The following is a 23612-nucleotide window of genomic DNA, read 5'->3' on the forward strand; positions in this document are numbered from 1 at the left end:
AGAATTTGAAAGAGAGTATTCCAGTCAATATTGTTAAAAGCTTCCTCTAAGTCTACAAATGCTATCAATGTAGGTTTGCCTTTCCTTAATCTTTCTTCTAAGATAAGTCGTAAGGTTAGTATTGCCTCACGTGTTCCAACATTTCTACGGAATCCAAACTGATCTTCCCCGAGGTCAGCTTCTACCAGTTTTTCCATTCATCTGTAAAGAATTTGCGTTAGTATTTTTCAGCTGTGACTTATTAAACTGATAGTTCGGTAATTTTCACATCTGTCAACACCTGCTTTCTTTGGGATTGGAATTATTATATTCTTCTTGAAGTCTGAGGGTATTTCACCTGTCTCATACATCTTGCTCACCAGATGGTAGAGTTTTGTCATGACTGGCTCTGCCAAGGCCATCAGTAGTTCTAATGGGATGTTGTCTACTCCCGGGGCCTTGTTTCGACTCAGGTCTTTCAGTGCTCTGTCAAACTCTTCACGCAGTATCATATCTCCCATTTCATCTTCATCTACATCCTCTTCCATTTCCATAATATTGTCCTGAAGTATACCGCCCTTGTATAGACCCTCTATATACTACTTCCACCTTTTTGCTTTCCCTTCTTTGCTTAGAGCTGTGTTTCCATCTGAGCTCTTGATATTCATACAAGTGGTTCTCTTTTCTCCAAGGGTCTCTTCAATTTTCCATGTAGGCAGTATCTATCTTACCCCTGGTGAGACAAGCCTCTACATCCTTACATTTGTCCTCTAGCCATCCCTGCTTAGCCATTTTGCACTTCCTGTCGATCTCATTTTTGAGACGTTTGTATTCCTTTTTGCCTGCTTCATTTACTGCAGTTTTATATTTTCTCCTTTCATCAGTTAAATTCAATATTTCTTCTGTTACCCAAGGATTTCTACTAGCCCTCATCTTTTTACCTACTTGATCCTCTGCTGCCTTCACTACTTCATCCCTCAGAGCTACCCATTGTTCTTCTACTGTATTTCTTTCCCCCATTCCTGTCAATTGTTCCTTTATGCTCTCCCTGAAACTCGGTACAACGTCTGGTTCTTTCAGTTTATCCAGGTCCCATCTCAAATTCCCACCTTTTTGCAGTTTCTTCAGTTTTAATCTACAGTTCATAACCAGTAGATTGTGGTCAGAGTCCACATCTGCCCCTGGAAACGTCTTACAATTTAAAACCTGGTTCCTAAATCTCTGTCTTACCATTATATAATCTATCTGAAACCTTTTAGTATCTCCAGGATTTTTCCATGTATACAACCTTCTTTTATGATTCTTGAACCAAGTGTTAGCTATGGTTAAGTTATGTTCTGTGCAAAATTCTACCAGATGGCTTTCTCTTTCATTTCTTACCCCAATCCATATTCACCTACTATGTTTCCTTCTCTCCCTTTTCCTACTGACGAATTCCAGTCACCCATGACTATTAAATTTTCGTCTCCCTTCACTACCTGAATAATTTATTTTATCTCATCATACATTTCATCGATTTCATCATCTGCAGAGCTAGTTGGCATATAAACTTGTACTACTATAGTAGGCATGGGCTTCGTGTCTATCTTTGCCACAATAATGTGTTCACTATGCTGTTTGTAGTAGCTTACCCACTCTCCTATTTTTTTTTTTTTATTCATTATTAATCCTACTCCTGCATTACCCCTATTTGATTTTGTATTTATAACCCTGTATTCACCTGACCAAAAGTCTTGTTTTTCCTTCCACCGAACTTCACTAATTCCCACTATATCTAACTTTAACCTATCCTTCCTCCCCTCCCCCTCCCCCTTCCCCTTCCCCTCCTTCTCCTTGCTCGTTTCCAGTCACCCTCTCCTCTTCCTCTCTTGCTGTCCTTGCTTATGTTGGCCCCGCTATTCTGGTTCTGTTGTTTTACAATTCGGCTTTGTTGCGTAATCGTCTCCTCCTTTTGGCATTCCCTGGTCCCCCTCTGGTGTTTGACCTCCATTCCAAAATTTCTCCTCCGTAGTGTGGGCCATTTGGGGAAGAGCACCTTACCTAGTGTCTCCGACGTGTGCCCTCCTAGTACATTCCACTTTTTTTTTTCATGTCGTCGTCTAATGCTAGGGTGCATAGCCAGCACGGTAGCCAGCCTGTGTGGTGGGGTCGCTATGTACCCTTTTGGTTGAGCCCCCTGAACACGCAGGGATCACACTTTTGATACCTGAGCTGTGACATCCTCATGCATGCCTTGGAGTGGTTGCTCATCATCCTGGAGCATCGGAACTCCCTGCAATTGCCGCCGTGCCAGACGGCCCTTACTGCGGCTGGGTGGCGCCCGTGAGGAGAGCCCCTGATCGGAGTGGGTGGTATCAGGGCGGACGCTACGCAAATGAAACGCATACGGGTCCAGAACTCTGGCTGTTCTTCTGCGGCCGTCTCTCTGCGTGGAACTAATTCTTCAAGTGCTGTTTCTCTTGCCCCTTCGGCCTTCCCTTCCATGGCTACCCCCTGGGAAGAGGGTCAGGCCCGTCGGCTAGGGGCGAAACCTTTCCCCCGAAATCTAGTTTGCACCAGGAGTGATGGAGATACTTTCACCAATACCAAACCTTTATTCTTTGTGGAACACATTGAAGACAAGTTTGGTGAAGTGGACTCCCTGAGCAAGATGCGGTCGGGTTCGTTGCTGATCAAAACTGCTTCAGCTGCCCAATCTGCGCCCTTCGTGCCTGTACCCATCTAGGCACAATTCCTGTGTCCATTACCCCCCACCAGTCTCTAAATATGGTACAAGGTGTGATTTTTCACAGGGACCTCATCCTTCAAACTGATGAGGAACTTCGGGACAATCTTGGACGGCTGGGTGTTCAGTTTGTTCGGCGTGTTCAGAAGGGTCCTAAAGACACTCGCATTGATCCTGGTGCCTTTATCCTGGCCTTTGAAGGGGATACCCTCCCTGCGAAAGTTAAGATTATGGTTTATCGATGTGATGTGAAGCCGTACATCCCACCTCCTAAGAGGTGTTTTAAGTGCTTGCGTTTTGGACACGTCTTCCCGCTGTTCACAGGCCCCCCTCTGTGGTGACTGTGGATGTCTCCTCCATGATGGGAATCCCTGTGTTCCCCCTCCTGTGTGTGTAAATTGTCATGGCAGTCATTCTCCACGTTCACCAGATTGCCCAGTATATAAGAAGGAAAAGAAGATACAGGAGTATAAGTCCCTCGATCGTTTAACCTACACAGAGGCACGTAAGAAGTATACTCGTCTTCACCCTGTGTCCATGACATCTAGTTACGCTTTGGTTACATCTTCACCCCTTCCTCCCCCTTCCTTACCCCCACCTGGACCCTCTCCTCCCCCGCTCCCCTGCGGCTCCCACACCTTCTCCTCTGGGCGCTGCACCCCTTCCCCAGCCGGAGAAGTGTCCCACTCCTTCAGCGTCTGCCGGTCAAGGGCACCTCTCCCGGGATGCCCCTTCCCGGCACCTTCCAGGCCAAAGGTCTGCTGCCGTGCTGCTGTCTGTCGGCCCCCAGGTCGCCCGGTCTCTTTCTGTTCCTGATCTTGCTGCAGCTGGCTCCTTTATGCCACACAGCCCTCCTTGATCTCAGCCTGAGAAGAAGAAGAAACATAAGTCCCGGGACAAAGAGCCTCTGGTGTCACCAGAGGTCCCATCCCCGGCTTCACAACCGGATTCTAACCTGTCGTTCATGGATGTCGCCCCCTCCTTGTCGGTGACGGTGGGGACCCGGTGGTATGACTGGCTTTAGCGTGTTCAGCCCCCATTTAAATCATCGTTCTGTGGTTCTTCAGTGGAATTGTAATGGATACTATCGTCATCTTCCGAAATTGAAATCCCTTCTTTCGTCTTACTCTGCAGCTTGTGTGGTTCTCCAGGAATCTCATTTTACTGATGCTCACTCACCGACCCTCCGTGGGTTCCGTGTTTTCTGCCTAAATCGGGTCGGACCCCTGCAGGCTTCTGGTGGCGTTTGTACGTTGGTCCGTACAGACATTGCTAGCACGTGGATTCCTCTTCAAACTACATTGGAAGTGGTTGCTGTTAGGGTCCACCTAGACTCTGCGGTCACAGTTTGCAATCTTTATCTCCCTCCTGACAGAACTCTTACACCTGCTGCCTTAACTGCCCTTCTTCAGCAACTTCCTCCTCCCTTCCCCCTCCTTGGGGATTTTAATGCTCATCATTCCTTGTGGGGCAGTGCCTTTCCATCTAGACGAGGTCTTCTCATAGACCAGTTTATTGCAGACCACGACTTGTGCCTTCTTAATGATGGCTCCCCTATTCATTTCAGTGCCGGTCATGGTACCTTTTCTGCCATTGATCTTTCTCTTTCTTCTCCCACTCTCCTCCCTTCATTACACTGGTCGCCACACGACGACCTTTGTGATAGCGACCATTTCCCGTTGATTATCTCGCTCCCTTCCCGCTCCCGGATGGACAGGTTACCTCGTTGGTCTTTCCAACGCGCCAATTGGCCTCTATACACTGCACAGGTCGTGTTTTCTCCCTCTTTGTCGGGTTGTATTGATGACGTCCTACGTGGCATGTCTGACGCGATTGTTCGTGCTGCTAGCCTTGCTGTCCCGCGCTCATCTGGACCATTTCGTCGCTGGCAAGTCCCATGGTGGAGTATGGCCATTGCCATTGCCATCCGTGATCACTGTCGAGCTTTGCAACACTTTAAGAGGCACCCTTCCGTAGCCAGCCTTACTAACTTTAAACGCCTTCGCACTAAAGCCCGTTATTTAATCAAACAGAGCAAGCGGATATGTTGGGAATGATTCGTTTCTTCCCTTGGTTCTACTGTCCCTCTGTGACAGGTATGCTCTCTCCAAGGTTGCCTTCGGCAGTCCACCCTCCCAAGCCTTCACCTCCCAGATGGCCTTTGTACGGACCCATTAGTTCTTGCAGAACATCTTGCGACCCATTTTGCAGTGGCATCAGCATCAGCCTCCTATCCACCTGCTTTCCTTCACCAGAAACAACTGGCTGAAGCTTCCACCTTATGTTTTACCCCTTGTGAGTCACAATCTTACAACGAACCTTTTATTGAATGGGAATTTCTTTCTGCTCTATCTTCTTCTCATGATACGGCCCCTGGCCCAGATTCCATTCATAACCAACTGCTTCAACATCAGTGCTCCACAACGGCAACATCTTCTTCGGGTGTTTAACTGTATCTGGCTCCAGGGTGACTTCCCTTCTCAGTGGAGGGATAGCATCGTGGTTCCTGTCCTTAAGCCTGGTAAGAACCCCCTTTCTGTTGACAGCTATCGGCCAATTAGTTTGACTAAAGTCGTTTGTAAGTTACTTGAACGGATGGTAGCCCGTCGGCTCAATTGGGTCCTCGAATCTCGGGATCTATTGTTCCCTTACCAATGTGGCTTTCGACAGGGACGGTCTCCAATCGATCATTTACTTCACTTGGAATCCGCAGTTCGGCAGGCTTTTTCCCAGTGCTGCCATTTGTTTGCAGTGTTTTTTGACCTTCGCAAGGCGTATGACACGGCCTGGCGGCATCACATCTTACTTACCCTTCATCAGTGGGGTCTTCAGGGCCCACTCCCGATTTTTATCAGCCAGTTCCTGTTCCATCGGTCATTCAGAGTTCGAGTTGGTACTGTTTTTAGTTCTCCACAGACCCAGGAGATGGGCATCCCACAGGGTTCTGTCTTGAATGTCCTTTTCCTCATTGCTATCAATGGACTTGTGGCCTCTGCCGGTCCTTTGGTCGCCCCTGCCCTGTATGTGGATGATTTCTGCATTTGGGTTAGTTCCTCCTCGATGGCATCTGCAGAACGGCAGCTCCAGGGAGCTATACAGCGTGCCTCTGCATGGACCCTTTCACACGGGTTTCAATTCTCTCCTTCAAAATCACGGGTGGTCCACTTCTGTCGCCGTACTACGATCCACCCTGATCCAGAGCTCTATCTTGATGCACAACAATTGCCTGTGGTCCCACAGTTTCGTTTCCTGGGTCTTCTTTTCGACAACAAGCTCACTTGGCTGCCTCATATCAGACTTCTGAAGGTAGGATGTTTCCGTAAACTCAATGCCCTTCGCTTCCTTGCCCACTCCTCTTGGGGTGCGGACCGTTCCTTCCTTCTCCGTCTTTATCGTGCTCTAGTTCTGTCTCGCTTGGACTGTGGTTGTCAAGTTTATGGTTCAGCTGCTTCTTCCACACTGCACGTGCTGGATCCAGTCCACCATTGAAGTATCCGTTTGGCCACCGGTGCCTTCCCTACTAGCCCTGTTGATAGTCTCCTGGCTGAAGCTGGGATCCCCTCCCCCCCCCCCCCCCTTTCTGTTCGGCGGTCCCAGCTTCTGGTGTCTTATGCACTCACTATCTGTTCCTCTCCCACTCATCCTTCCTTTTCTATCCTGTTCCCAGATCATGGACGTTGCCCGTGGGCGGGTTTACCGGTTGGGCTCCGCCTTGCGTCTCTTTACCGTGATTTTCAGCTTCCTTCTTTGTCCTGTCTTCCTCGCTCCCTCCCCTCCCCCCCCCCCCCCCCCCCCCCCTTGGTTAGTTCCTCGGCCTCGAATTCGGATGGATCTCCGCCGAGGTCCAAAAGATTCCATCCCCCCGATGGTGTTCCGTTCCTTTTTCCGCCAAATTTTATGGGAGTTTCGGGATGTTGTTGTTTTTTACACTGATGTCTCTAAATCTGCTGATCATGTGGGGTATGCCTTCACGTCCTCTATTGGAACGGAAAATCATCTGCTGCCACCTACATGTGGGGTGTTTACTGCAGAATTGATGGCAATTTCCCAGGCCCTTACGTTTATTAAACAGTCCTAACACAATCGCGTTTTGTTATGTACGGACTCGATGAGTGGCCTTCTTGCTATTGACGAGAGTTTTTCTCGCCATCCCTTGGTCTCTGCCATCCATGACCATCTCGCTGATATTCACTGTGCTGCTTGTTCCATTGACTTCCTTTGGGTCCCTGGCCATGTGGGTATCCGGGTAATGAGCTCGCTGATCGCTTGGCTGGGGGAGCAGTCACTTACCCCCCCCCCCCCCCCCCCCCCCCGTTTTCTGTAACCCCTCCTGCAGTGGATTTACGGCTTCACATCAAATCCCACTTCGCACAGTCATGGGCCAATTCTTGGGAGGCTACTCCCCTGTCTAATAAACTTCGTGCGATTAAGGTGACACCAGGCCCGTGGTGTTCTTCCTTGCACCTCTCCCGAAAGGACTCGACCACACTGTGTCGTCTCCGCATTGGCCATACCAGGCTGACCCATGGTTTTCTTTTGCGTGATAAGCCACACCCACTTTGTGCTTGTGGAGCCTTCCAGTCAGTCGCCCACATTTTGGTTGACTGCCCCCTTCTTTTGGCTCTGCGTGCTAAGTACAGACTCCCCCATACTTTACCTTTGATGTTGGCTGACGATTCCCGGGTGGACGACCTGGTTCTCGGTTTCCTCCAGGAAAGTGGTTTTTATTCTCAGTTTTAAGGTTTTTAATCTCTCTCTTGTGTTGGGGCAGGGCGGTGAGTGTTTGGGTTTCTCCCACTGTAAGTGGGAGATTCCCGACTCACCTCCCTGACCGAGATCCTCTTTTCTACCCCTTTTACTCTGTTTTTACCCCTTTTTTTTAAGGATTGGTTAGTCTCCTTTTCCCATACGTAATTCTACATTCTAGCGGTTGCACCTTTTAAGTCACAGGTGGTCTTGCCTATACTGCTTCAGCATAGCGTTGGGTTTGTTCTCTTGCTGACTTCCCTCATTTTGTTTTTACCATTGACAACATGACTGCCCTTTTATGTTTTTAGCCTTTTCCCTTTTATTGTTCTGACTTTCCTGAGATGTCACATTAGCGGAATTGACCACATTTGAAACAAGGGACTGATGACCTTGCTGTTTGGTCCCTTAAACCCCAAACAACCAACCTATCCATTTCCCTTTTTAAATTTTCTAACCTACCTGCCTGATTAAGGGATCTTACATTCCATGCTCCGATCCGTAGAACGCCAGTTTTCTTTCTCCTGATAACGACGTCCTCTTGAGTAGTCCCCGCCCAGAGATCCAAATGGGGGACTATTTTACCTCCGGAATATTTTACCCAAGAGGACGCCATCATTTAACCATACAGTAAAGCTGTGGCTCTGGCATTGCGTACACTGACGGCTCGATGGTTGCTGGTTGTGCCGGTTATGCGCTTACTCTAGGGGACCATTCCGAACAACGTTCATTGCCGGTTGGCTGCAGTGTTTACACTGCTGAGCTGAGCTGAGCTGGTCGCCATCTTTCGTGCCCTAGAGTATATCCGCTCCTGCTCAGGTGAGTCCTTCGTGATCTGTAGCGATTCCCTGAGCGGTTTATGAGCTCTCGACCAGTGTTTCCCTCGTTCTCGTCTGGTGATGGCTATCCAGGAGTCCCTGCATACTCTTGCCTGTTGCGGCCACTGTGTGGTCTTTGTGTGGACCCCCGGTCATGTCTGTATCCCGGGCAATGAATATGTTGACCACCTGGCGAAAGAGGCCATCAGTAAACCATCTATGGACATTGGCCTCCCAGAGACTGATTTGCGAGCAGTCCTCCGCCGAAAAGTTTTTGCGCTTTGGGACGCTGAATGGCGCGATCGGATCACGCCCAATAAACTCTGTGCCATTAAGGAGAAGACGACTGTATGGCGGTCACCCATGCGAGCCAACCGCAGGGACTCAGTCGTCCTTTGTCGGCTCCGCATTGGCCACTCTTGGCTGACACACAGTTACTTACTGCGTCGGGAGGACCCCCCTCTGTGTCGCTGCGGGGCGGCTTTGACAGTGGCCCACATTTTGTTGGCCTGCCCCCTTTTAGCTGTGGTCAGGCAGACATTTGCGCTGCCTGATACGCTCACTGCCCTTTTAACTGATGACCCTGCTATGGCTGGCTTAGTTTTACGTTTTATTCGGACAGGGGGTTTTTATCATTTAATTTGAGTGTTTATGTTTTATTTTATTGTTTTGTGTTGATTCTGGCCTTTGGCCTACGGTTTTAAACTGAGTTTTTAATGTGTTCTCGGTGGTTGGCCTTTCCGTTTTTATTCTATGGTCGGCCAACCACCGCCATACTCTGTGCGATTTTAATTTGTTATGTCTGTTCTTTGTCTGAGTTTTTCTTGTCCTGTGTTTGTTGTCTCTATTATCCGTTTTTTTACTCTGTGTGGTAGTTTTTAAGTTTTGGAACAAGGGACCGATGACCGTTGCAGTCTGGTCCCTTTAATCCCACAAACCAACCAACCAACAGTAAAGCTGCATGCCGTCGGGAAAAATTGCGGCTGTAGTTTCCCCTTGCTTTCAGCCGTTGGCAGTACCAGCACAACAAGGCCGTTTTGGTTAGCCCAGATCAGTCAATCATCTAGACTGTTGCCCCTGCAACTACTGAAAAGGCTGCTGCCACTCTTCAGGAACCACACGTTTGTCTGGCCTCTCAATAGATACCCCTCCGTTGTGGTTGCACCTGCGGTATGGCTAATCTGTATCATTGAGGCACGCAAGCCTCCCCACCAAAGGCAAGGTCCATGGTTCACGGGGAAAGCTACCTGCCATAATAATCACATTTGTTTATTTGCATATAAATTATTTATACAAGTCTCTCATGGCTGTTTGACTAGACATATATGACTCAGTAATTGGATAATTATGAAAAATCTGTGGGTTCTTGGGACCAGTGGACCTGGCTACCTATCACCAGTGGCCAATGTAGTGTATGCAAGCTTGCTTCCCATGATGCGTTCCCTAGTAATTCACTTGCCAGAATTTTGGCTTGGGGAAAGTCTCGCAATAACAAGGAACAGGTTAGATTCAGTTTGCATTCCAAAGGGAAAAATGGAATGACTGCTGTGGGTGCTGAACAAGTCAGAAAGTATGAAACAAAAAACATTTGAATATAATAACACTACCCTGATCACATGTCATGGGATTGTCAAAATAGGTAAATAATTTATTGTAAATTGGAACTGCTAATATTTACACAATTAATATACTGTCAGACTGAAACATAGTTACACAGTTTTAATAAATTTATCTTACACAAAATACTTAATTCTAACTGTTGTGACAGTGTTGTCAAGACTGGAATCTAATAGACATTTTTACTTAAGCTAGTCTGATAGTCCCTGTTCAGATATTAATCTGTAGCGTAGGAGTTGCCTATCAAAAGTCTTTCAAACTCTGTTTAAACTTTGCTTTATCTGAAAGCAAGTTTTTAATGGTTACTGGCAATTTATTGAAAATGTTTGTTCCTGAATATTGGATTCCTTTTTCGACAAAGGTAAATGGTTTTAGGTCTTTATGTAGATTGTTCTTATTCTTAGTATTGATACTATGTATTGAGCTATTAGCCAGAAAGAGATATATATTACTTGCAACAAATTTCATTAAGGAATAATTATACTGAGAAGCAGTTAGAATACCAAGTTCGTTGAACAGGTTTCTACATGATCATCTTGAATTTACACCACATAGGAGTCTTATTATACACTTTTGCACACTAAAAGCTTTTGCTAGATTTGACGAGTTACCCCAGAATATGATCTCATATGACACAGTAAATGGAGGTAAGCAAAGTAAGCAAATTTATATCTCCTACATATGAAATCATTCTCACTGCAAATACAGACTTATGTAGGCACTTCAGAGGAACACCAGATGTAATTAATTCATAATCAGATGAAGACTGACTGCTTACTGCATAGGTATTTCACATCAACACTCTTTATTTCCTGTTTGTTAGATAAGATTCAAACCATTTCGCAGCACTGCCGATGACACCAAAATGTTGTAATTTACTTTAGAGAATGCTGTGAGTGACACACTCAAAGGCTTTTGACTGGTCACAGAAAATGCCAGTAGCCTCTAAGTTTTTATCTAATGAATTAAGTACATTCTCACTGTACGTGTAAATAGCTTTCTCTATATCATAATCCTTAAGGAATCCAAATTGTGACTTGCACCATATGTTATTTGCAGTCAGATGCTTGAATGCAACCTTTTCAGATATTGTTCAGAGGGGGGGGAGTGAAATTGGCCAGTAGTTTGATGGTCTCTCCTTATCCCCCTTCTAGTAAAGAGGCTTAACTTCAACATATTTAGCTGATAAGAGATTAATTACACAAATAACTTAAGACTGAACTCAACTCGCTTGAGCACTCTTTGATTAACTTTGTTGATATGTTATCATAACCACTAGAATACTTAGTGTTTAAGGATTTTATAATGGGTGCTACTTTTTTGGGAGACATGACACTCATTTCCATTTTACTGGAGGTATTGGTGAAGTCTGGTCTCAGATACTCCATTGCACTGTTTGCCGAACCTGATAACCCCAAGCTGACAGTAACAGAAACGAAGTACTTGGTTAAGAGGTTTGCAACACTACATGCACTAGCTGCCAATGTCTCTTATTTTTAGAGCTATCTGTTCCTCTTCCTTTTTGGCCCCATCTGTCTTTGTCTTCACTATATTTAATTTTGTTTATAATTTGTTGCCTGATGTAATTATCTTTTTCTCATAATAAACCTTGTTAGATTTGTGGGTTACTTGCTTCAGTATATTGCAGTATTCTTTGTAATACATGAAAATGCTAGCATCAGAGCTGTTCCTAGATTGTACAGTCCCACATGATGTCTTTAGTCCTTGTGTAATCCATGGTTTATTTTTAGACTTCTGTTTGATTTGAGTTACCTTTAGGTGAAAACAATTTTCAAAAGAGGAAATAATTTTATTAATTAATGCTTTGTATTTTCTATTTGGCCAGAATTATTGTAAATATCTAGCCAGTTCATGTCTTTGAGCAGTCGCCTAAAATTGTCAATTTTTGACTGATTTATTACCCTCCTGTAGTCAGATTTAATAGATTTTGTGCCCTGACAAGTTTCAACATTTAACATATGATGCTGCATGTCACGATCAGATAGGACATTTACTTTTGGTTTTGTGATATGACTTTTTCTCCTAGATTTGTCTACAAAGATATTATCAATAGCAGTCTCAGAGCATTTACATGCCCTAGTTGCAAAGTTCACAGGAGGTATTAAATTGAATGGCGGTGTTACTGATTGCAATAATTGTTCAGCGACAGAGCTTTTAAATAAATCACCAGCAACCAGTACTCTCTTGTTTTTAACTGTGAGATGTGACAACAGAGCTTCCAGATTTTTTATGAAGAGGTTAAGTTTCTTGAAGGTGCTCTGTATATACTTATTATTATAAAGAACTTTTATGAAATACTACTTCCTTTGCACAAGCTTCAAAGTGCTGCTCTGAGCAAAATGTATTATCAGTGTTCTTGAAATTAAAACAGTTTCTGACTGACGTGATAACTACTCCTTTCTCCATATTTTCTGTAAAGAAGTAAGAAGTTAACTTTAAACCTGTAACATTTAACATACCTGTACCAATGGTCACATGACGTTCATAGAGGCAGATTATATCAAATGGTTTGCTCAGCTTTAATTCAACACATTAAGCTTACCCCTTAGTCCTCGGACATTCTGATGCAATAAGGCTAACTGATTTTGTTCACTGGGTGAACCTAATTTTCTTGTCAATCTTTGAATATCTCCAGTTTCAATCAGAGGTGGTTTGCATGGATTTTCTACATTAAAATTTGTCTTCTGACTGCCTGTTTTATCATTGTGAATGTCATTTTTACCCTGTCTCTGAACATCTTTTGTTTCTGCCCTCCCTCCCTACCCCAAAGAGATTGCTGCTTTGTCACTTGTAACCACTGGTACTTTACCACTTGTGATAGTGCTCCCCCCCCTCCCCCTTAAGTTATTCGCTATTAGATGAGACACTTTCCCATTCCCTTCCCTTCCCTTTCCTGTGCAATTGAAGGCCTTGCCTAGTATAGTCCCACCTACTGATAGTCAATAGCTTAACTGGAACCCTTTTGTCCAGAGATAAAGGTGCTAAGCATTACAGTAGTTTTCAGTCTCTCTCTTAACAGCCATACATTTCCTTCTGTATTCTGTGTTATCTGTAACAGTGTTTGTTCATAAAAAATGGAGATTTGCATAGTTTATCAAGGCACTTAACTTATTCAAAATTTTAAACCTTTTCTCCTTTCCATTTTGTACCAAGAACCTGAAACTTCTTGTGCAGCTTTTCTGCACAGAGTTTTAAAATCTTTACACTCACTTTCAACAAGGCCTGCAGTTTGTGCGTGTATCTAGTCGCTGACGGCATAGTCTCCATATACTCTCCTTTTGTAGGGGGCGCTTCTTGAATGTCTGTTGATGACAGTAGTTGGGCACTTTCCTTTCAAAGGTTCTCCATTTTGTTGGTAAATATGTTTTTGATATTACTGCAAATGGGTCATTGGAAATATCGTAACTTCAGTAAATCCTAGTGTCTTGAACCATGGGACCAAGCTTGTCCATTAGTCCATGGAAAGTTGTTAGGTCCATAGCTCTTTCCTCATTCTCAGTTAGTGTTTTTTTATGTTTGTGCCTTGAAATGGATGGTTTCACTGATCAGTCTACTCTGTGTCTGTATTTATTGTCAAGTAAACTGGCTGCTCCAGATAAAGCATGAGCTACATGATTGTCAAATATGATAGATGAAGAGCATTTCCTTGGATCCGTTCTGTTTGGTGTATCTGTAATCGCAGCCATGGCGGTTTTCATTTTGGCAGGTTCGAGGCCTAATTCCCTTACCTTCTGCTTCTGCTCCTACATTCCAAGTTAAACTTGTCATTCATCCATTTATTCAAATATTTTTCCTTTTTTCTTGCTGTATTGTCATAATTTTATCCATCTGGCTATTCCAACCTGGAATTCTTTTTAGGTGACAAATCAACCACAAAATCCCCAACGCCGGAGACCAGGGACTTTGTTTCAGGGTTTTCTACTTCTAAAGGAACCCCCTTCGCTGTAGCTGGCAAACCATCTCTGTTTCTTTGGTCAGGGCCTTAAAATACTACCATCATAGCTCCCAGTTTCATATTCGAGCATGCAAACATCAGCATCACAATAAGGTAAAAAAAATTGGAAATTTGTGGTAAGGTCTTACGGGACCAAACAGAGAGGTCATCAGTACTATTTAATCTAACTTAAACTAACTTATGTTAAGGACAAAACACACACACACACACACACACACACACACACACACACACACACACACACACACACACACACACGCCCGAGCGAGGACTCGAACCTCCGACGGGGGTAGCTGCATGGACTGTGACAAGGTGCCTCGGACTGCCCGGCTAATCCATGCCGCCCACCATAAGGTGACAGTCCCTAAAGAGACAACAAAATTTAACTAGATGAACCTTGCTGGCAGACTTTTGTGTCTTATTGTAGACTTAAAAGCTGCTGCTTTTGATCTTTTTTGCATGCTATTATTATTGGTCAAATTGTATCCTGACTAGTAAAGAACTTTAAACCTGACATTCTACAGAATTGAATGATCAGCTTGTTTATGCAGTACTACTCAATTTTTGTACATTTTGTTTAGCATCTCTTGTATTGTCTGGTGAACTCATTATTTGATTGAGTAATATTAATTTTGTTGGTATGCCCAACTTTCCTTGAATGTGTATTGCAGAGCTTCAGGAAAACTAGTTATTTAATTTGACACACATTTATTTGTGAAACCTTCTTCACCGAAGAAATATTTTGAAAGCGTTTCCTTTGATGCCTGTAGAATAATAATATAATGTAATTGTCAACATACAAATGTGGCTTTTGATAAAGTAATACGGTGATATGAGACAGCTGAGTGGGCTTTAAATGGAGCATTTAAAAATATCTAGAAGCAGCTTAGCATCTTCCCCATTAAAAACTTCAAGTTTTTGTCTCTTACTGAAAGCTTGTTGACTTAATGATTTCAATGTTTCTTTGCAAGGTCTGAAAGTAGACACATTTATCGGAGGCTTGCCTTTTGAGGAAGATGTGAGAAAGCTCAAAAGAACTCACATTGCTATTGGAGCTCCAGGCAGAGTGAAACACCTGATAGAGAAAGGATACATGAAAACAAATTGTATACGTCTATTTGTTCTTGATGAAGCTGATAAGTTGTTGGAACCCTCTTTCCAGAAAGATATAAAGTAAGTGAAATGTCTCTGTACTTACATAAACTCTTGTTAGAATGTTACTTTTGTGCGGTGTAAACAGGCTGCTAAATGTATTTGTAAACTAGTTTGCCTTGGAAAACCAAACTTTCTAAGAAGTTATTGTTTACTCAAAATAACACATGTAAAATATGTCTGAAAAAAATGTAATGTAAAAATATAACATGTATCGCTCTGTATGTTTGATGTTTTCCATTTTATATTCATGTCTTCAGTGGATTCTAATTTGTTTGTTTCTTGCAGTTATATATTTTCTAGGCTGCCAACAAGGAAACAGTTGTTGGCTTTGACTGCTACATTTCCTCAAGAATTGCAGAACTTCTTGTCTCGTTATATGCATAATCCATTGCATGTGAGTCCTGATGAAACAGCATTGACTTTATTGGGACTTCGGCCATTTGTCACACTGGTTCGAGCACACCCTAATCCTGCAGCCCAAGTTCAGATAAAACTTGAATGTCTTGTACATGTTCTTTCACATGTTTCCTTTCAGCAGTGCCTTATATTCTCAAATTATCAGAGCAGGTAAGAAATTTCAGATTTTCTGTAAACACTTGCTTGCTTTAAATATAGTCAAAGAACAATGAGACAATTACCTAGTATAACACAGAAAACTTTCATGGAAATGAAAATTTATTTTAATTCTGTTGGTACATGTAATGCAATAACAGAAGTGTAGTGTTGTTTCATCTGTAGAGTAGTTTTTCCCATACAACTTTTTAAAGTAGTTGTTTTGTGTGTGTTTCATTACGGTAAACTAGAATTTATTGTTGCCATAGACATATTCTTATTTATTACTTTTTGGATGGTTCATCACAAATGGAAGTGGAATAGGAATGCCCAATGTTTAAATGACTCTGAAAAGAATCTAACTGATTTAGTGTATTATTAGTTGTCCACAAATTAAAACCAGAATGTAAAACAGGAGTCAAATGAGTTTGTGGTAACTGATGGCCTTGCACTCAAGAAAGGTGAAGTAGATTTATCTAGTCAGAAGGTTATACACAGTCAGTTTCGTTTAATGTAAAAAGGATCCATCTTACTGATAATCTTGCAAAGGGTAAAACAATAAGTGATAAGTACTACAAAAGTATTATGGTCTATGAAGATGAAAATGTGTAAGAAGGGTTTGGGTTTGCAGAATGGAAAGTTTGTTTTCCACCATCAGGACAATGCAGTTCTCCACAGAAATGCTTTACCAGTTGGGAAACTAAACAAATTGAAGTAAAAATTGTTTAGCATATACCACATTAACCAGGTTGGTAGCTTCTTCTTCTTCTTCTTCTTCTTCTTCTTCTTCTTCTACGATAGCACTATAGCCCTTGGTGAGCCATGGCTTCTTCAATGATTTTCCTCCATTTATCAGTTGTTTGCTGCTCTTTTCCACCACCAGACTCTCATGATGATGAGATCCACTATTACATCATCAATTCATATTCTTCTAGGTCTCCCTTTTCACCTATCTGAGTAGATCACACCTTTCATTACTTTCTTTGGAATTCTATCCTCTACCATTCTCTGCACATGTCCTAGCCAGCGTATTCACTGTGATTTACATCTTACCTTGCAATAATATTTATTTACACATCAAGTTCCATAGGACCAAATTAAGAAGCAAATCTCCAAGGTCATGGAATGTGTCAGTACATGAAATTACAACATAAAAGTAATAACAAATAAAAATAAATGTTCACGAACCCTTAAAAAGTCAGTTTCTAAGTTTAAGTAAACGCAATCAACAATACAACAAGAATCAGCTTAATTTTTCAAGGAACTCCTCGACAGAATAGGAGGAGTGACCAATGAGGAAACCCTTTAGTTCAGATTTGAAAGCACGTGGGTTACTGCTAAGATTTTTGAATTCGAGTGGTAGCTTATTGAAAATGGATGCAGCAGTATACTGCACATCTTTCCGCACAAAAGTTAAGAAGTCTGATCCAAATGCAGGTTTGATTTCTGCCAAGTGTTAACTGAGTGAAAGTTGCTTATTCTTGGGAATAAACTATACCCCCACTAAGACCCCCACATCACAGCCATTCTCAACATTGTGAATAATGATGTTTTGCTCTCTGTTGCTAAAGTAAGAAGTGAACCAATTGTGAGCTACACCCTGTATCCCGTAATGGTCCAACTTCTGGAGCAGTATTTTGTGATCAACACCATTAGATGCCTTAGCCTTAGTTAAATCAAAAAATATGCCTAGCGATCGAAACCTTTTGTTTAACCCATCCAGTACCTCACAGAGAAAAGAGAACATAGTATTTTCAGTTGTTAAATGACTTCTAAAGCTGAACTGTACATTTGATAGCAAATCGTGTGATATAAAATGATCAATTATCCTTATATACACAGCCTTTTTAATAACTGATGGCATAGAAATGGGTCTAAAATTGTCTACATTATCCCTTTCTCCCTTTGTATAAAGCGGCATTACTACTGAGTAGTAAAACGCCTGATAATTGGGCCACCTTCTTACACGACATGAACAATAATTTCTAGTACTTCCTACAAAGTGAGGCGAAATAAATAAAAAAAAAAATTATTGATTTTTTTGAAAAGAGGAAAAATTATGGACTTGGGACTGTAACTTCAGAAATTTTGAAAGGCTTTTTTACGGACTGTATTGACCGGCTTGAATGCGGACAAATTCAGTGCTGCGTGAAATTTGCCTGTAACATAATTTACCATTCCGATTAATTACATTTTTGAATTCTACGTCATTGTTGATTTATTCAGAGTTCTCACCTTCGACGTGGAATTCGTCCTGCCACAGTATTAATTCATTAGTTGCCATCGATGCTCTCCTCTTTGTTGACCGTGTGTTATCTTCCTAAGTCGGCATCAGTTTCCTTCACGAAGACGGTGGAAACAAAGGAATACAATGCTACGTCGCTTTAAATAATTCTCGTAAAACTTGGATACTTCTCACTATTTTTTATTGACAACACAATAAGACTTGCTTTGCTCGTCGCACAAACCATAATTACTAACTATATGGCTGCCTTTCCGCACACTCCAAAAATTACGTCCATCCTCCACAAGGCAACAATCGAAAATGTCTCTTAGCTCCTTCTTGGAGTATGAAACAAAAGAGAATCCAATGTGAACAGTACAAAGATTATAATCTACATGCCTCTCAATTTAATCTTTGGCGCAGCCTTTAAGGTATTGTATGTCTCTGCGTCGGAATGTGTCATTACAACTGCCCCCTACTGTATATTGTCACTAGAAAATTTTATTTGGTTGACAGGATACAGTAGTCGACCTTGCAATTGATAGGTTTGGGGGTCTTTTATTTACAAACTTCATTTTTACTGTCTCATTTTCATGGCACTGTGAATTCTTTGGTATTACTGAGTGTGTGTCAGTTTTTTGGTATATTTATGCTTATATTTACAAACCTTAATCCTAATATACAAAGTTTTCGTTAATACTGAGAAAATGACATCATGTGGTAAAGTTTGTACAATAAAATATACAATGAATACAACGTAATTTACAAATGTTTCCTTCCTCATCAGAGGTGAAAATTAAGTCCTTGTATTGCTTTCTGTATTTATTCTGGGGCGACGAGGTTTGTTCGCTAGCCCCAGTGTTGAATATGGGCGGGCGATATGCGAGCCTGATTGTTTGGTCGTCCGTTAGCTGGCGACGTTGGTTGAATGCGCGCGCCAGTGCAGTGAATATACACAGACGTGCGGGTACCGTCTAGACTTCCGAACCTCAGTATGTATGTGCTTTTTGTAGTTCCTTCCAGTACTTTGACTGGATACGACGAGGTACATTGGAATATGTGCCCCGAAGAACACACCACACTATGTGCAAGGCTGAGGACGATCCCGTCGATGCAGCTCCAGGTGAGAAGCGTACCATGTCAAACTTGTTTGGCATTGTCCTTTCTTATGGTGACACCATGGGTCATTTGACGATACAAGCTTCAATTTTCGATGTCACTTGTTTAGGCTCGTTGACACTTGCAACGTAGCACTACTTTGCACAATTTTAATTTCTACACACACCACTTTAACTGCGAGTATTGCGATCGAAACTTCCTTTTTCACTACACTTTTTTCTTCGCATTAACCTCTTCTACCTATTGCACCTAGATTCATTCCCCTCAATACTTCTGGTCATTGTACATAAGTATTCACAAATTTGTAAGTCACGGGACTTGGCATGAAATAGAAAATACATCACATACAATGGAATAACATATAACACATACAATACATTGTTTACATGAATTTCAGGAAAAAACTATCAACCAAAATTGAAAAATTTTTTGACCACTCATAGTGGCTTCTTCATCTTGGATTTTACTGACACACACCTTTTTCCAGTAATCTCTTAGAAGGAACAAGTCCTTTGTTTTCATTCTTGAACTCGAGTGTAATTTAAGGTTTACCTTCGTTACGTATTCTTTATACACAACGACATGCATCAGCATGCAGAGAATACACCTGTAGCCACTCTACTGAAGCTTGGGAAGGGAACTTCTACCTTTGACTTAGGGTAATGGCAACGACTACGTGTATGCTACGGTTTTTACGTATAAAATCTGAAAATGTACGAAATAATCATTTGTATGTAGCATAACCCTAATATGTACAGTGTTTTGTGAGTAAGCACATTCTGATGTGCTTGTAAATCATTAACCCTAATAAAACTTCTTACATTAACATGGACATATAAACATAAAATCTTGAAGTTCAGGGTGTAGCTACTATTACTATGTACAGTGTTTCATTTTAGCGGCATGCCCTTGTGTGCGTGTATCATCTTCAATTGAAATGCACTTATAGGCGTCCTGTGTTGTCATGAGAAAAAAAAAAAATACAGACATTTTAATGCATCGGTTGTCATGAAAATCTATGTACACGAATAATCAGACTTTCATAGCTTCAGTGCAGCAAAAAATTCTGTATGATGTCTTTGTTCCTAATTTTATAGACGATTCCTTACAGATCGTCGATCACACTACTTACCTGTTTCTCGTATAGTGGCGATATCATTTTCATTCTTTGTGACTATAAATCATGATACGTATGAAAGATATAATTTTGACATGATCATAATTTTATGTTTCAAGTGTGTAAAGTAATTCATACCTTCCTGCAGCATACATGAGTGAAGCATCGCTAATGTTGCACTGTGTATCAGGTTTTTCGTATTTTCTCGGAAACTCGTAGTCTTATGGTTTTAATTGTTTCTTGACATTAGGTATACCTGTTTATACGAGGCTGTCTTAGAGTTTAATTTTCCTTATACACTTCTATGTTGTTTAGGCTCCGTACATGTACAGAGCTTCTTTCGCCTTTCACACATTCATACATACGTTTATACACACAAAAAATATCTACCACTATAATATACACTTTGGTGGTGGGGCCCTTTTTCGTTACCCTGCACAATTCCCTCAATATTCCAAAATAATTCAGGGCGTGCTGAGCATCGTCCCCTCATACTAATAATACTTAGAACTAAATATTTCTTCTTACATACATAACTGCCTTACGGTCCGTTAATGCGCAATCATTCCATATTTTCCTCCTTTACATTTTAGCTTTTGCTTTCGTACATGTACCATTGTGTATAGCTTATATATTCTACAAAGTTGTTTGCTGAGTGCTTTAGGTGTATCCTAACGTTAATGTGTTTCTCTCTGTATAAAGTCTAGGTATTTGTTTTGAGGGGATTCAGTTCATTACTCACACTGCATAGATTTGTTTATTATTTTCCTATTTTAAAGCTTGTGTCATTCTCTTCCGTAGTCACAAAAATTAACACGTTTGTCTTGTTGTTCATTCTGAAAATCGCTCGCTACTGTGTAACGTAAATGTATGCGTTATGTTTGCTTTCCTCTTTGCTGCTAGCTTTTCCCTATATGTAATTGTGTGTAGTTTTCGTGAACATAGCTCTTCTTCCGGTTATATATCTGCATTATTTATTTTTTTCTATTGTGCTATTTTCTTTCTCCTTCTGTACAAGCTAAGATTTTACTCAATATAATATAATATAATAAATATTACAATACCGTCCATGACCAGTATGTACTTGTATGTTCACTTTTATTACGTAGTACCAGCTTATAATTAAATTTTCTAAGCTACTATTTACAAGACTTGTGTACCCTTTTCTTTCTTGTTTTTGAATGACTTTCGTCACTGTGCCTCATAGTAAGCGTGGTTTCAAAACTTTTAAACATTCTGCGCATGCGCGCTTATGTACCACGACTGGACTGTAGGCGCGGGGAAAACTCTGCATTATTTGTGAACATTATTCGTGATAGCCGCCATCGTGTAATATGAGTCACGTGTCGTCTGGACTCAACCGCGCATGCGCCTTCGCGCTTTGTATACACTCGCTGATCGGACAGGTAAGGGGGAAGATTTCTCGCCGGCTTGCTGCCTACAGCGTGGCCAATGACCTCGTCTTGCCATGCAGCTATCGCGTGCTCATCAGCTGAGCGTTGGATTGCAACTTCGACGCGTGGTTTGTTGCTCGTCTCAAGCGAACAAACTCTGACCCTCGCACTAATTTGTCTTTGTTCCTCTCTCTTGAATAACTGAGTTAGACTACAAAAGTACCGTATGGTTTATTTTATAGTGTTAACCCTCACAGTAACACATGTTCCATTAGGTGTGGTTAACTATGAGTTTTTAAGCTGGCTTATGCCCCCAGTTGTTTACTAGCTTCGATGTTTAGCTGAAATTTCAGTTATGTTTTCTAGTTTAATGCATGTTTTTCACTAACTAACTGTCTTTATCAATGTACTTCTTAAACTATGAACACCGGACTTAGAGTAAAAAAAATTTTTTTTTTTTTTTTCCGTGTTCGCACGTTTCTTAGGTTAATGACAGCAATTTTACTATGTGATCCGAGGTAGCATAATTTCAATTTTGCTAAAATAACATATAACATTTAATGAAAAAATTCCTTGATATCCTTGTGGGGGTATAACCCTTTCACCTTGCCCGTTCGTGTTTTACCTAACATATAACATCCTGGGTGAGGTTTATCTATTATAATGAAAGGGCCATCATACAAAAACTGCCACTTCTTGTTTAATGCCTTAATTTTAGAGGATTTTGGGTGGGTACGTAATAGTACTTCCTGTCCAACGTTAAATTCTGTAACCTTTCTTATTTTTTTTGTAGAACTGTTTTCTCCTTATTTCTGCTTGTTCTTCCATCTGTAGTGATGCTTGACGTACCTTTTCGTATAGTGTTATTTCCTTTCTGGCGGATTTAGGTAAAGGTTTAGCCCATTCGTCAAGTTCTGTGCCTTGAAACATTAACTCTATAGGTGTAAAGCCTGTTGAAGTTGTTGTTGTTGTGGTCCTCAGTCCTGAGACTGGTTTGATGCAGCTCTCCATGCTACTCTATCCTGTGCAAGCTTCTTCATCTCCCAGTACCTACTGCAACCTACATCCTTCTGAATCTGCTTAGTGTATTTATCTCTTGGTCTCATTCTACGATTTTTACCCTCAATGCTGCCCTCCAATACTAAATTGGTGATCCCTTGATGCGTCAGAACATGTCCTACCAACCGATCCCTTCTTCTAGTCACGTTTTGCCACAAACTCCTCTTCTCCCCAATCCTATTCAATACCTCCTCATTAGTTATGAGATCTACCCATCTAATCTTCAGCATTCTTCTGAAGCACCACATTTCGAAAGCTTCTATTCTCTTCTTGTCTAAAGTATTTATCGTCCATGTTTCACTTCCATACATGGCTATACTCCATACAAATACTTTCAGAAACGACTTCCTGACACTTAAATCAATACTCGATATTAACAAATTTCTCTTCTTCAGAAACGATTTCCTTGCCATTGTCAGTCTACATTTTATATCCTCTCTACTTCGACCATCATCAGTTATTTTGCTCCCCAAGTAGCAAAACTCCTTTACTACTTTAAGTGTCTCATTTCCTAATCTAATTCCCTCAGCATCACCCGACTTAATTCGACTACATTCCATTATCCTCGTTTTGCTTTTGTTGATGTTCATCTTATATCCTGCTTTCAAGACACTGTCCATTCCGTTCAACTGCTCTTCCAAGTCCTTTGCTGTCTCTGACAGAACTACAATGTCATCGGCGAACCTCAAAGTTTTTATTTCTTCTCCACGGATTTTAATAATACTCCGAATTTTTCTTTTGTTTCCTTCACTACTTGCCCAATATACAGATTGAATAAAATCGAGGAGAGGCTACAACCCTGTCTTACTCCCTTCCCAACCACTGCTTCCCTTTCGTGTCCCTCGACTCTTATAACTGCCATCTGGTTTCTGTACAAATTGTAAATAGCCTTTCGCTCCCTGTATTTTACCCCTGCCACCTTCAGAATTTGAAAGAGAGTATTCCAGTCATCATTGTCAAAAGCTTTCTCTACGTCTACAAATGCTAGAAATGTAGGTTTGGCTTTTATTAATCTAGCTTCTAAGATAAGTGTAAGGTCAGTATTGCCTCACTTGTTCCAATATTTCTACAGATTCCAAACTGATCTTCCCCGAGGTCGACTTCTACTAGTCTTTCCATTCGTCTGTAAAG

The 23612-nt window shown here is 41.7% G+C and overlaps 1 protein-coding gene across 1 annotated transcript in view; it reads left to right on the top strand.

Annotated features, from left to right (window-relative positions):
• Positions 1 to 23612, top strand: part of LOC126253144 (ATP-dependent RNA helicase CshA-like) — a 79451-nt gene that overhangs the window by 20324 nt on the left and 35515 nt on the right. Inside the window, exons 3-4 of the mRNA XM_049954288.1 lie at positions 14833 to 15034; positions 15302 to 15583. Of these exons, the coding sequence (XP_049810245.1) occupies positions 14833 to 15034; positions 15302 to 15583 (484 nt within the window). The remainder of the gene's footprint in view (positions 1 to 14832; positions 15035 to 15301; positions 15584 to 23612) is intronic.

Source organism: Schistocerca nitens, chromosome 4, assembly GCF_023898315.1.
Source record: "Schistocerca nitens isolate TAMUIC-IGC-003100 chromosome 4, iqSchNite1.1, whole genome shotgun sequence".
NCBI classification, from domain to species: Eukaryota; Metazoa; Arthropoda; class Insecta; order Orthoptera; family Acrididae; genus Schistocerca; species Schistocerca nitens.